We start from the raw sequence: 14,845 nt of genomic DNA on the forward strand, positions 1-14,845 counted from the left end.
TTAACACTGGAAATGGGAGGCAGGTGAAAAGTGTTCATTTTTTCCTCTTTATACTTTGCTGGAATTTCTTTTCTATGAGTATGTAGTGCTTAGGTTATTTTAAGCGAACTGGTAATGTTTTTTACATATCTAGATTTCTGAGCATGTAACCCACTGTTGAAATAACTGGATTTCAGCCCTTCCTGACAATTAGCTCTCCTAAATTGTTGGGTGGGAGGTGCTCGGCACCACTGTTACATCTGGGAAAACTCACTCCTTCTGTCTTACATCATACCTCTAGTCCCAGTCAGATTTCTCCACGACTTCTTTGACAGCTTTTTAAAATCTAGGATCCAGGGGCATCTGGGTGGCTCAGTGGGTTAAGCCACTGCCTTTGGCTCAGGGTCCTGCGATCGAGCCCTGCATCGGGCTCTCTGCTTGGTGGAGAGCCTGCTTCCCCCTCTCTCTGGGCCTGCCTCTCTGCCGGCTTGTGATCTCTCTGTCAAATAAATAAATAAAATCTTAAAGAAAATTTTATTTATTTATTTGACAGTGAGAGAGAGATCACAAGCCGGCAGAGAGGCAGGCGGATTGGTGGGGGTGCAAGCGCCCCACCGAGCAGAGAGCCCGATGTGGGGCTCAATCCCAGGACCCTGAGACCACACCCCGAGCCGAAGGCAGTGGCTTAACCCACTGAGCCAACAAGGTGCCCCAATAAATAAAATCTCTAAAAATAAAAAATAAAAAAATAAAATCTAGGATCCTACACTGCATTTGGTTGTTATGTCTCTTTGGACTCCTTGAGTTGGTTCAGACTTTTCTCTGACCTTGATCTTCTTAGGGGACAGCGGGTCAGTTATCTTATAGCCCTTTCCTTTACCCTTTGCCTGTCCTGTCTTGGAGCCAGACAGGATCCGTTTGTCATCTTCTAGCCATTCTCTGGTACCTCCTCACTGCTTTCTGTCTCTCCTGAAGCACAGGAATATGTCTCAACCAGTCCTAACCAGCCTGGGTATACTGTGTCCTTATCTTGGGTCGCTTTGGAGCACTTCTGGGGCCTTTTGTGATTCCACCACAGTTTTCCCTTCCTGGGGACCAGAGCCATCTCAGCTGGTGTGATGGAGTCATCAGTACAGGGAGAACCTATAGGGCACTTCCAAGCCCTAGTTCTTAGGAGGGAGGCAGGGCATTCTCAGGGTGAGGAGTAGTAAGATCACAAAGTAGAGATAAATTTTCGACAGTCACTTTCTCAGTGTTCTAAAACCATGGGGGCCCCTGATCCAATTGAGAGTGAAATATTCTGAAAGCCTGACCATAACCACCAAAGGCAAGTTCTCTTTACAGGACATCAGAACCTCTTAGCCACATTGACCTTGAATACCAAGCCAAGGCTTTGGTCTGGGAGCCCCGTTATGCCTCTACCATCTCTTGCAACCTTATCTTAGGGAGCTCCATCACCTCAGAGTCAGTCCCAGAGCTTCTTTTCCTCAGACCCTCATCTTTGGCCACTAGCAAGTTAGAAGCCCCTCAGGTGTGCTTTAGTGGCAGTGTCCTTTCTACCTTCAGACAGTGCTGTCCACCAGTGCCCTCCCCAGTGCTTCTCCACCTCCTTAGCACCTTCCCACAGGCCACCCTGCAGCCCCCACCCTATCTTGACTGACACTCTCCAAGGGCACAGCACCCTAGTGGCTTTCAGGGAGGGCCTGCTTGCCTCTCCTTCACAGCATGTTGTCAGCCCTAAGCCAGTACCTGTACCCTCCCTGTGATTGTGGAAGCAACATATCTATGGCAGAACTCCAGGAAATACAGGCAACATTAAGGAAGAAACTAGAAGCTCCTGCCAACCCAGCTACCCAGAAATAATCATTATTAAAATGCAACTGGAGATTTCCCCTCTTTTTCTATGTACATGTATTTATATACATATATCTTAAATCTATGTCATGTTATATGCATTTTGCATTTTTTTCACTTGATGTAAGTTCTACCTGTGTCACCAAATATTCTTAGAAAATACAGTTTCTGATATATTGTAACTTATGTAAATGCCCCGTTCAGGTAATCATTTAGTGTTTTCCTCTTTATTTTTCTGTTCTAACAAATGTTGCAACATTTTTGTACCTAAATCAGAAAAAAAAATGTTTTTTATAGGTCCCTGCAGATGGAATTTTAGGTGAAAGGATGGGGCTATTTAGAATTTTTGATGCATTTTTCCAGATTGCTTTCCAGGAAATAGCGTACCAGTTTATAGTCCTACCAGCTACAGGTGCAGGCACCCCTCTCACTGTCCCCTGCCCTCCCAGCAGTGGTGTCATCATGTGCCCCACCTCTTTGTCCTTGGCCTTCATGACTGTTTGGATAGCAGAGACCCCTTGTTGTAGCTTGTCATCTTACAAAGCTTGACATCCTCTGGGGGTTCTGTGAGGACCAACTTGTCCAACAGGCGCTGTGCACAAGTTTAACATTTTTGCACAACCTACAAGCCACTCCCTGCTTCACACTGGGCACAACACCATCTGGAGCAAGGATGCAGGGACTTCAGCCTCTCACTGCTGGGCCTAAGCAATTCTGCCTCTACCTATTTTAAATCTTGGAATTCTGCCCAAGATGACTGTTGGAAAAGTTGTGCTTCCCAAAAAGATCTGAAAGCCATTTCTCCTTAACCCACAAATTTTCTCATGATCACCCTGTCTCTCCAGGCACAGCTGTTCACCTAAGCTTCAGCCTCCCCAGGCCCAGGCTTTGGGCCTGATACCCCTATGGCTGGACAGCCTGCTCCCCCTTCACTGCCTGGCTAGGGTTATTTGCACGTTAACACTGAGACCTGTGACACCTTCTCCAGGAACTGCCACACTGTGATGATTTCCTCACCTGCCTCCAAACTCGGCAGAAAGGTCTTTATAGAATGGGGCTTTTCACCTCCCAGGCGCGGTGCCTGGTGCACATTAGCTACTCAATAAATGTTTGCTGAATGGGGGAGTATTTACTAGTGAATTGATCAAGAATTGTTGGTCACTGCTCATTGTGTCTTTTCCTACCCAAAATGACTGACTGATTCTTGGAGAATGAATCTAGGATTGATTTTACATCTGTAGGTTTTACGGCTTGTGAGCAAATAACCTCCTTTTCTCCCTCTGTTCTCCGCGCATCAGCTCACCCGAAGGTTACCTCCCATCAAAGAAGCCAAGCCTCGGCTGCAGAAACTCTTCCGGGACTTCTGGCTCTATTCTGTGCTGATGGGATTTGCAGTGGAGGGCTCAGGTAAGAGGGTCCTCGCTGCCCTGGGGAAGACAGAGTGCAGCGTGAAAAAAAAGGTGAGACAGAACAGTCCCTAATTATGAATGTGCATGCACTCAAAATTTGCCCAAATTCGGCTGCTTTTCTGTGCATTCAGCTGTGATTGTAAATGTTACACTTCCCAGGTGTAGTTTAGGGTTCTGACAGTGCTCTGTATCTTAGGAAAAACCCGTTTGAGTTAGGAAACAAGTTCATTTCTGTGCCGCATTTAGGCGAAAATTGGCGCAAAGGACCCAGGACTCCAGAAATGGTCAGTGTCACCTGCCCCTCAGTGCTTCTGGAGTAAGGTGGTGGTCTCACTCATGTGTACTCTCTTGCAGGACTCTGGCCAGAAGAATGGTACGAAGGGGTCTGTGAAATAGCCACCAAGTCACCCCTGCTCACGTTTCCCAGCAAAGAGCCCCTGCGCTCTGTTCTCCAGTATAACTCGGCCATGAAAAACGACACAGTCACCCCCGTAAGGATTCTCACCCTGCCAGGGAAGGATGATGTGGGGCAGGGGTTTCACTAAGCTCTCTTTCATTGTCCTTGTTATCACATGCTTTCCGTGGCTCCTGGGGGGAGGGTCACCTTCCCCCTGGGCGCCTGTGTGAGCCCTCGAGTGTTTCTTTCCCCCCAGGCTGAACTGAGCGAGCTCCGCAGCACCATCATCAACCTGCTGGACCCTGCTCCTGAAGTGTCTGCCCTCATCAACAAGCTGGACTTTGCCATGTCTACCTATCTCCTGTCTGTTTACCGCCTGGAATATATGAGGTACCCAGGCCTTTGCCTCCCAGCACAGCCACGTTGGAGCTAATTTTTAAACTTCTCTGCCTTCTGGGCATGGGACTCTTTTCACTTCCTCCCAACACATGCAAGCTTTCTTAAGAAGCAAAAACCAAAACTACTCTTCTTGTGTGCTCCTCCCTATTGGGCACCAAACACTGCAACTTATAAATCCCCAGGTATCTAAACTCCCCTATCATCTTCTCCTTATAAGGAACAGCCTTCTGAGCAGTCAATATAGACGTTGCAAACAGTCCATTGGACTGTGCAAGAGCCCACATTAGGAACTGGCCCTCCCTGAGCATGTTCGAAGACCTTCATTGCACTGGTTTGTAGGACCACAGCTGAGTACAAACAGCAAATGGGAAGTGGGAAGGGGCCTGTCCCAAAACAGTCCCACAGGTGCCTGGCGCTCAGGATGCATGTGTAATCACAGCAGACCTAACAGCTCTAATAATTGCATCGTGACAATACCAGTATTAACATGGATTGAGTGCTTATGCCACACCGGCACTGTGCTAAGTTACATGTATTGACACATTGTCCAACAATGTGTTGGTAGATTACATACCTACCAAGGCAGTGTTACATACCATTTTACAGGTGAGGAAACTGAGACACTGAGCCATTTAGTTAATTACCTAAGATAATAATCCATGACTAGGACTGAGATCCAAGTAGTCTGTTAAGCACTGTGCCATGCTGCCTCTCCTAAATGATGGCTGGAAGAAGCAGCTAGGGTGTTCAGAACACTGCTGCCTATGTGAATGCTCCAGCTCCACCGTGGTAAGGCCCCTCGGGCTGCAGCTGAATACACTGGCTACAGAATGATACGTCCCTGTCATCAGAAAAGATCAGGTTACATGTCGCCCATTTGTTGAATCATAGGATAGGTGCAATAAGTTATAGAAAAAGTTTACCAGTGGTTTGAAAAAGAAAGTGTTAGTTCATAACAGGGGAATATTTGGTGAATGCCACCATTTTTTTAAAAGATTTTATTTATTTATTTGACAGACAGAGATCACAACAAGTAGGCAGAGAAGCAGAGAGGGAGGAGGAAGCAGGCTCCCTGCTGAGCAGAGAGCCTGATGCGGGGCTCCATCCCAGGACCCTGGGATCATGACCTGAGCCGAAGGCAGAGGCCCCAACCCACTGAGCCACCCAGGTGCCCCAGTGCCACCATTTTAATTTTTATTTGGTGCCATGAAACCCTCTGATAAAAGAACTCTTGCTCAGAAGCTCAACGTATAAAATAGATTAAGTCTGTTTTGGGTGAGTGGGGGTGAACACCCACCTTCCTGCCCTGTCCCTTCCTCCCTGCCTCTTGGTAGCCTGAGGGTGCCACAACAGAGCAGAATTTGAAAACTAGTGACCCATTCTCCCCCAGAGTACCACAGAGCCATGAAATGAAACTGCAAATGCTTTTCATTATAATTTGAAAAAAATGCTTTTTCATTTTTTTACAAAAGTAATATAAGAACCAAAAAAAAAGTAATATAAGAACATTACACATTAACTTAGAAATAAGTAGAGAGGAAAAACCACTGATCCCACCACCATTCCCTATGTGTGTTAGTATAGTTCCCTCTTGTCCTTTCTATAAGGAATATATTTTGAAAGAGTAACCAACCAAGGCAAAACAAGCAAGCCAACACAGACCAAAAACCTGGTTTGCTCCAAGGTTGAATGGCTACAAGAGATGTCCCCGGACCCTCTCAGCCTCATGTGCCCACAGGCAGGGCTGTCTCCTGCTTCCCCATAAGGGTGCCCACGAATGGAGTTCTCAGGATCTCAGGACACACTGTGGAGTGGGCTGGTAGAGCAAGACCATCAGGGAACAGCCCCCAGGAAGCTCTCAAGAGCCCAACTCCCATCCCAGGTTGCCTGCCAGGCCTCTGAGAGCATTGTCAGCATGGAGAAGCAGCCCTGAAGCCTTTATTCAGGAGGCTGGCTTCGGGTCCCAGCCACTGGTTATTACAAGAGCTTTAAAACAGCAAAGTGGGGGCTTGTAGTGGCATAGTCAACTGAGTACTCAACTTCAGTTTTGGCTTGGGGTGAGATCGAGGCCCAGCTTGGGGTGAGATCGAGGCCCAGCTTAGGTTCCGTGCTCAGCAGAAGTCTGCTTTGTATGCTTTCTCCCTCTCCCTCTGCCCTGATCCCCCCCCACATGTGCACTTTCTCTCTCAATCTCTCTCGCTAAAATAAATAAATAAATAAACAGCAAAGTTGGCAATACAAGAAATCATATAAAAGCTCTGAACCTAGGGGCGCCTGGGTGGCTCAGTGGGTTAAGCTGCTCCCTTCAGCTCAGGTCATGATCTCAGGGTGCTGGGATCGAGTCCCGCATCAGGCTCTCTGCTCAGCAGGGAGCCTGCTTCCTCCTCTCTCTCTCTGCCTGCCTCTCTGCCTACTTGTGATCTCTCTCTGTCAAATAAATAAAATCTTTAAAAAAAAAAAAAAAAAAAAAAAGCTCTGAACCTGAGCACTCAGGAACACATGTGCTTAATGCCAGCCGGCCTGTCCTACTAAGGTTTGACTCACCGAAGGTCGGTGCAGAAGCCCACAGATGCACTCCACCAAGCACTTGCCTGTGTACACACGGGCCGTGCTATCTTAGTGGAGCTCCTCAACTAAGTAGTCCCAAACAGCTACTATAAAAGTGAAAATGGCACATAAAAAAGAGAAGGAAAACATTGGGATGGTGCAGAAGATGCTCAAGATGAAAAATACAAATCTCACTTTCCTGGCTCTGAATCCAGAGATCCCCACTCTTGATAGTTTTACTTTCCCTTTTAGAAGTTCTCTAGAAATTGTCTATAAATGCAGACATACATATCCTACACATCGAAGGCACATGGAGGCCTTCCGGAAATCTGTCACTGACATCGTGCTGTCCCTGTTTACCCCGCATCTTGCTGTCTCATGGAACGGTGCATCTTGGGTGTTTTTCTGTAGCGGTGCATATGGAGTCATCTCTCGTTTTGGTGGCTACGTGATGTGCCATTAAATGGGTGTACTTTGGTATAGCCAGCTAGTCTCTCGATGAACATTTAGCCAGCACTCTTAATCCTTATGGACATAACCCTTAAGATCTATCACTAGTGGTGGGTTGCTGGTTGGAACGATGTGGGAACGTTATGAGAGAGGGTGGGTAATTCCCTCCAGAAAGTCAGCGTGAGCACATGACCCTCGAAGTGGCGTGGGTTATTGGTTCTTCGCAGCCTCACCAGTTCTGGGCAGCACCACATCTGTGACAGGGAGGGGCTGGATTTCTCAAAATTTATTCCAAACTGTTCTCTTTGCTAGGGTACTGCGCTCAACAGATCCTGACCGCTTCCAGGTAATGTTCTGCTACTTTGAAGATAAAGCTATTCAGAAGGACAAGTCTGGTAAGTTCCTTGTTGTGGTACTCTGATCAGGAGATGAGCTTTAATAGTCTAATAAGGAATACTACTCCCAGTTTTCTGTCTACATGAAGAAAATAGTTGTATGAAGTTACATGCTACATTGGAAATATTTAAGGTTATAAGGTTATAACCTTATAACGATACAGCCTTAAGGAGCATCACTCTTGTCTACCCTCAGTACTTGTACGCTCCAACCCCCAAATTTCAGTCTCTAATACTATCCCATGTGAAAAGGATCCTGGGCTCCTCGCATAGTCGTTGATGGACCTAGAGCATCTTTTGACTTTTTATGCTTTTTAAATGTCCAGAGCAGGCTAGGAGGACAAAGAACCAATTTCAAAGGACTCTCAATGGACAGAGTATCACAGTTTGAACATGAATAATATTTTTATTACTGTGCTTAAAGAAGGACAAATAAATAGGATAATGGTGTATATCCAAATACACTAAGATATATATAATCTACATATTTTAGCAAAGCAACAGATATAATATATAATATAATTACTGTATAACATTAATACAGAATATATTGGATATATGTGTTTATATGTATAAAATGTTTGTTTTTTCCACTCAGTGTTTGTGAAATAGAGACAAGTAGTTATTTCTCTTGTACAATCAGGAAAGAGTGAACAAGAGGAAAGAGCCACACAGTCCAGGAAGAGGCCTAGCACCAGCAATAAAGTCATGCCTGGCCTCCAAGAGTGACCAGGTAGAAAGGGTGCCCAGCAGGTGACAGGTCAGAGGTGTCCCACAAAGTAGCCAGTTAAAGGTACTCTGTTAGCTGAAAGTAGCTGTTAGAGAGTTTGCTAGGGGAGCAGATTCAGACCTTCTGTGTGGGGCTCCATGCTTCACTAGTCCTGCCAGCCCTAAGGAGACCCCACTCAGGACTATGGACACTTCCATAGTTCTGGTCCATAGTTCTAGGCCAGACTATCAGGACCTGTACACCAGTGATCCACAGTCCAAACAACTGCATCATTTCTGGGGGGGGGGGTTCAGAATAAGGAAATCTATATGAAATGCAAAGACTTACAAGTCCAATGATGCAAATGTCCTCAAATCCTGAGTGTGCAGAGAGTCTCAGATGCAGCCAGTCCTAAAAGCACCAGACTCCTAGGAAAACAAATAAATGAAATTCTCCGGTGGTATAAAAATATTAGAGTTACTGAAATGCTAGTGAGGCAAATCTAAGATAAGAATGGCAATAAAAATGAGAAGAGTTATTAAAATTGAGACTGTAAAGAAAAAAAATTAAGCACATAATATAGTTACTGACCAGTTTTAGTATAAGGTTGCTGATGGGTTTTAAGCATCCTTCTGTTGGTCTATGTGTTGATTTTTAAAGTGTTTAAAAATTTAAGAGACTTTGAAATATTAAACACAGGTTTTAATTAAATGCTTATGGGGCGCCTGGGTGGCTCAGTGGGTTAGGCCGCTGCCTTCGGCTCAGGTCACGATCTGGGGGTCCCGCGATCCAGTCCCGCATCAGGCTTTCTGCTCAGCAGGGAGCCTGCTTCCTCCTCTCTCTCTGCCTGCCTCTCTGCCTACTTGTGATCTCTCTCTGTCAAATAAATAAATAAAATCTTTAAAAAAAAATGCTTAGAAAAATTTGATCAGTTTTGTAATTGTGCTTAAATATTTGAGGGAACTGAGTACAGTAGATCTTTGAGTCTTGATTAATTGTGTGGGTAAATATTTCGAGAAATGCTAATGGAGAATTCTTAAAATCAATAAATTTATTATTAATTAAGTACAATTAGTAGTGAGGAGTCCTTCCCATGTTTAGAAGTCATTGGCACAGGGAAGAATCTATCAATTTGTTCTTGCCAGTGGAGAATTAATCCCCAGATAATTCTGGTGCTGTTTTTTCTATTATTGAAAAATCAGTCCTTCAAGAATCTTTTCTAAAATCACCCCGGGGATTCCGAGGTACTGTGTCATGTAAGACCTTTGTCCAATAAGTCCTTTAAAGGGCCCTTCCTGCTATTGCTCGACAGTTGGGAAATTGAGTGGGTAAACATATTTTGGGGGTTTGGCAGAGAAAGACCCTTTGAGGGGTTTGCAGGCTCCCCCTGCTGGCAGTGCTGGGAAGGACTGGACTAGGAGGAGCCCTTTAGAGGCTAGGGTGGAGTTATGTGGAGGCAGTTTGTATGCTAGGAGACCTCTTTCACTGGTGCAGGATACAGGAGAGGAGTCCCACACTCGGAGGGTCCCACACACATGCCCCACCAATGAGCTCCCCCTGCTGGCAGTGCTGGGATCCTTGCACTTGGGGCTATAGTAAAGACACTGTAAACCACGGGCTGAGCTGTTCATTGATTTGCTCTCCTCGTCTGTCCACCCATTGTCTATTTAACAGCTATTTTGTGCTAGACAGTTGGGTCAGTCTGAGTTTCTCTGATTCAAGGAGGGAGGGTAAGCAACAAAAAGAAATTGAGACTGCCAACCCCTAGGGGCCTAAGAACGTGCCACATTTTGCCAGTCTCCTAATGAGAATATCTATAGACAGAATCAGTTACCTTTCTAAAGCTAAATTATAATTCTCTTCTGAGCTCTGTTTCTCTGTCGCTGTGTTGTAAGAGGAAATTAAATTGTGGAAAACAGTATGGAGGTTCCTCACAAAGTTAAAAGTAGAGCTACCCTACGATCCAGCAATTGCACTACTAGGCATTTATCCAAAGGATACAGACATAGTGATTCTAAGGGGCACGTGCCCCCCAATGTTTATATAACAATGTCCACAATAGCCAAAATATAGAAAGAGCTCAGATATCCATTGACAGATGAATGAATAAAAAAGATGTGGTGTATATACATGGAATCTTGGAAATGGAATTGGAAATGGAAATGGAATGTTACTCAGCCATCAGAAAGAATGAAATCTTACCATTTGCAGTGACAGGGATGGAACTAGAGGGTATTATGCTGAGCGAAATAAGTCAAAGAAAGACAAATGCCATATGATTTTACTCATGTGGAATTTAAGAAATAAAACAAATGAACATAGGGGAAGGGAAGGTAAAGTAAAATAAGATAAAAACAGAGGGACGGGGAAATCACAGAGAGAAAGGCAAACCGTAAGAGACAATGAAACTCTAGGAAACAAACAGGATTACTGGAGGGGAGGTGGGTAGGGGATGGGGTAACTGGGTGTGATGGGCATTAAGAGGGCACTTGATATAATGGGCAGTGGGTGCTATGTGCAACTGATCAATCACTAAATTCTGCCTCGGAGATTAATAATACACTATAGGTTAATACAATTGAATTTAAATAAAAATAAATTTTTAAAAAGAGGAAATTAAATTGCCATGGGGCCTGATGTCCACTTTACCAAGACTTAATATTCACAGTACATTGTACTCTTCCACCTAATTTCCGAATGGGTTATTTTTGTCCTAAATATGGTACTGAGGGATAAGCTGATAAATGTGTACCTACTGAGTGTACTTTCCTCTTCCTTTTCTCTCCTAAAACGTGGGAGGTGGGAAGGAGATGTCTTTGGAGATTGGTTATTGAATTTTCAGAACCAAGCAGGAGAGAGGTTATAAGAAGCATTTAGCAGCCCCCAAAGGGGATGGCTGGGACTTCCACTGTGTGGTGTGAGCCAAGCCCCCGTGTGTTTCTGCGTAGCCTGCCAGCTACAGTCAGTCAGGATAGACTAAGACCAAGGTAATCCCAAGCTAACTTTGAGCACAAAAAAGAAAGTGGCTGTTTTTAAGTAAAAATCTCCATAGAGACTACTGCGTGATCATCATTGGCGTCTTACCACTATCTGACAGTTTTTCATTAGGAACTTACACTTTCAGTTTCCTAAGAGCTACATGAGAAGATATTACACTGAACACACCCCCAAAACAAATTTCTTCCACTGAACCCAGCTTCTTAGAGATCAGCCTCTCCCTGCTGGAGCATCTGTCCAGGTCACATTAATCACTTTCCAGGTCTCAGAGTTTCAGGGGCCTGTTTTTCCTGATGATAAACACATACGTGATACCTCTTTATGTTTCAGCCTCTGGCTGGGCCTGGAGCACTGAGGTGCAGTGCCTGCCTGCTGTCCCTGCCCTGCTGCCCTTGCAGCCCTGTCATTTAGCCACCCCAAAGACCCTGCATAAATGGGCCAGCACTGCAGGGCCAACGGCATTTAGTGACATCAACAAATGATGTTTGTGCCCCACTGTTGCTTTTTTTTTTTTTTTTTTAAGATTTTATTTATTTGACACACAGAGATCACATGTAGGCAGAGAGGCAGGCAGAGAGAGACGGGGAAGCTGGCTCCCTGCTGAGCAGAGAGCCAGATTCGGGACTTGATCCCAGGACCCTGAGACATGACCTGAGCCAAAGGCAGAGGCTTAACCCACTGAGCCACTGTTGCTTTTTAAAATCTGCTTTGCACCCTGGGAGCCACAACCGCACCCCGTGCTCGGATCCTGGTTTCTAAACACCATCCTGCAGTAAAGGGAGCTAAGGCTGCAGGGAAAATACAAGATGCACCTAGGACAGCGCACAGTGCCAGAAAGGAAGGTCTTGTGAAGGGAAAAAAAAGAAAAAGGAGAGGAAGAAGAAGAAGAAGAAAATGAAAGGAAAGGCCTGTGAGCATGTCACAAGGACACAGGAGCCTGCCTGAAAGAGCTCCTAATGACCAACCCTGGAACAATTTGAGCAACAAAATAATGACAGTATCAGATTATTACCCAGTGAAAGGAATAAATATCCATGAGTCCATAGTGATTAGATGATTGAACAAATGATATGGGGAAGAAGGGACTGACTTTCCATAAAAAATTCCAATTACTAAAACTAGGAAGAGTGAAGAAAACAGAAAATCCCAGTGAGACCAGAGTACCTGCTGCAGGCAGAGCCCAGTGACAGGTGCGAAAGCCACGGGGCAAAACCTTAAAGAGAAATGACATGTCTGCATTACGTCAAAGTATCTTCCCCAGAGCATTTCCCAGTGACTGTGGTGTTTTTGACTTATACCCACGTGCCCCTTCAGGAGCTGCTGCTTAATTCCCCTCCCCGAGTGTGGGCTGGATACAGTGACTCCCTTCTGAAGAGTAGAGCATGGAAAGGGAGAAATAGTAACTGCACAGTGGGAAACCTAACATACACCACTGTATCTGAGCAATCAAGGTCAGCCTCACCAGCAGTGGGAGATACTGATTTCACACACCCCCACCCCACCATATGGCAAGAAGGCCACTTCACATCTGTGGGATTACCTTAACATCCTGTAACCTTAGTCTAATCATGAGCAAGTATCAGGCACACCTAAGTTGAGGGACATCCTGCATAATGCCTATGCTCTTCAGAAGTGTCAAGGTCATGAAAGGCAAGAACAGACTCAGGAATCAACACAGATTGTGGGAGACTAAGGAGATCTGATTGGCAGTGCCATGTGGCAACCTCTTTGGATCATGGGACAGAAAAGGGACATTAGAGGGGAAAAGGGGAAATCCAAATAAAGCCTAAAACTTAGGTAAGAGTATGGTATCATTGTCAGCTTCTTAGTTTTGACAAAAGAGCTGCTAAAATCAGGAGAGGCTAGATGCTTATGTGGCAACTCTTTGCTCTCTCTGCCACTCCTCTATTAGTTCAACATCTTTTCCAAACAAAATATTTGAAAATGGCTGGGATTATTCCCTTTCCCTTGCCGCTCCTGACCTGTGGAAACCTCCTTATTTCAGGCATGATGCAGTGTGTGATCGCTGTCGCAGACAAAGTATTTGATGCCTTCCTGAACATGATGGCAGATAAAGTAAGTAAGCCTTGTTGGAGTGTGAATCGGTGTCTGCCTGAGGCACGTGGAGGGCACCTGTTGTACCTGTGTCTTTGGGATCTCTAGGCTAAGACCAAGGAGAATGAAGAGGAGCTCGAGCGACACGCGCAGTTTTTGTTGGTGAACTTCAACCACATTCACAAGAGGATACGGAGGGTGGCGGACAAGTATTTGTCTGGTCTGGTGGATAAGTAAGCTCATTTTCCTTCTAATGCTGTGTGTGTGTGTGTGTGTGTGTGTGTGTGTGTGTGTACACACCTCTTGATTTGGAACGTGGGTAAGAACCATTCTTCCAGGGGCGCCTGGATGGCTCAGTGGATTAAGCTGCTGCCTTCGGCTCAGGTCATGATCTCAGTGTCCTGGGATCAAGCCACGCATAGGGCTCTCTACTCAGCAGGGAGCCTGCTTCCTCTCTGTCTCTGTCTGCCTCTCTGCCTACTTGTGATCTCTCTCTCTGTCAAATAAAATAAATAAAATCTTTAAAAAAAAAAAAAAAGAACCATTCTTCCACTATCGGTGTAGAAAAATTGGAGTCAGAATTTAAACTCTCTAATGGCAATGCAACCTCCCTCAGAATGTCATGGAATTTGCTACAAGGTCTGAAGTTTAGTCCTGAAACCTCCACTCATTCTGAACTATTGATGTTTTTATGTTTTGTTTTGTTTTAAGATTTTATTCATTTACTTGACAGAGAGACTGCGAGAGGGAACACAAGCAGGGGGAATAGAAGAGGGAGAAGCAGGCTTCCCACCAAGCAGGGAGGCTAATGTGGGGCTCCATCCCAGGACCCCAGGATCATGACCTGAGTCAAAGGCAGACACTTAACAGCTGAGCCACACAGGTTCACAATGTATCTCATGACCAGGGGTATCACCTTCTGCCTGTGTCTCTGCATCCCACCCTCCCCTGCTGCAGGGCCTCCCTGGGCTGACTCTGGGAAGCTCAGAGTCATTGTAGGTGGCGTCTCCCACCCCAGAGCCTAGCCAGAGGACCTTGGTTGAATCAGTGTCTTCCAGGCTCATCAGAGAGGAAGGAGAGCCCACACAGATCCTTTTCTATTCCAGGCTCTCTGTGCTGGGAGCCAAAGCAGACTCATGGGACATGGCCCCACATGGATGAGAACCCTCAAAGGTGGGCTGGGCCAGCCTGTCTGCAGGATAAAGGTGGGAGGCAGCAAGCAGCCATGCTGGGCTTGCCCACACATCCCTACAAGGGTCCATGAGTTCTGGAGCCTGATGCAGGTGCTGTGTGTCTGGTCCAGGCGGGGCCAGAAAGCAAGTGCATGTGTCTGAGTGCATGTGTCACATAGGACATGTGTCTGAGCTGGACCTTCTAAGCAATGGGCCACAATGAGTCAGAGCTGTGCAGAGTTGGCTCCCCTCAACCCTGACTCCCACATTTAGGAGCAGCTTCTTCTCTTTGCCCCAGGGTGTCCTACAAATACTACCATTTTCTATTTGTGCCATCTTGTGAAAATATTACTGAGGCTTGGTCAGAAACAAGGAGGGACACTTTGGGGAGTGAGGGAGCATGGCTCGACCAGTGTATAACCAAGACGATCAGTATCTGCTTGACACCAGGTCACATGGGGTCACGCTTGGGCCCTGAAGTG

General features: G+C 45.7%; 1 protein-coding gene across 1 annotated transcript in view; it reads left to right on the forward strand.

The window, feature by feature from the left end:
- The window catches only part of PI4KA (phosphatidylinositol 4-kinase alpha), a 118,556-nt gene that overhangs the window by 72,404 nt on the left and 31,307 nt on the right, over window positions 1-14,845 (forward strand). Inside the window, exons 20-25 of the mRNA XM_082697647.1 lie at window positions 3,132-3,240; window positions 3,597-3,733; window positions 3,896-4,029; window positions 7,348-7,430; window positions 13,142-13,212; window positions 13,300-13,424. Of these exons, the coding sequence (XP_082553773.1) occupies window positions 3,132-3,240; window positions 3,597-3,733; window positions 3,896-4,029; window positions 7,348-7,430; window positions 13,142-13,212; window positions 13,300-13,424 (659 nt within the window). The remainder of the gene's footprint in view (window positions 1-3,131; window positions 3,241-3,596; window positions 3,734-3,895; window positions 4,030-7,347; window positions 7,431-13,141; window positions 13,213-13,299; window positions 13,425-14,845) is intronic.

The sequence above is a fragment of the Mustela nivalis genome (assembly GCF_964662115.1).
Source record: "Mustela nivalis genome assembly, chromosome: 14".
Lineage (NCBI taxonomy): Eukaryota > Metazoa > Chordata > Mammalia > Carnivora > Mustelidae > Mustela > Mustela nivalis.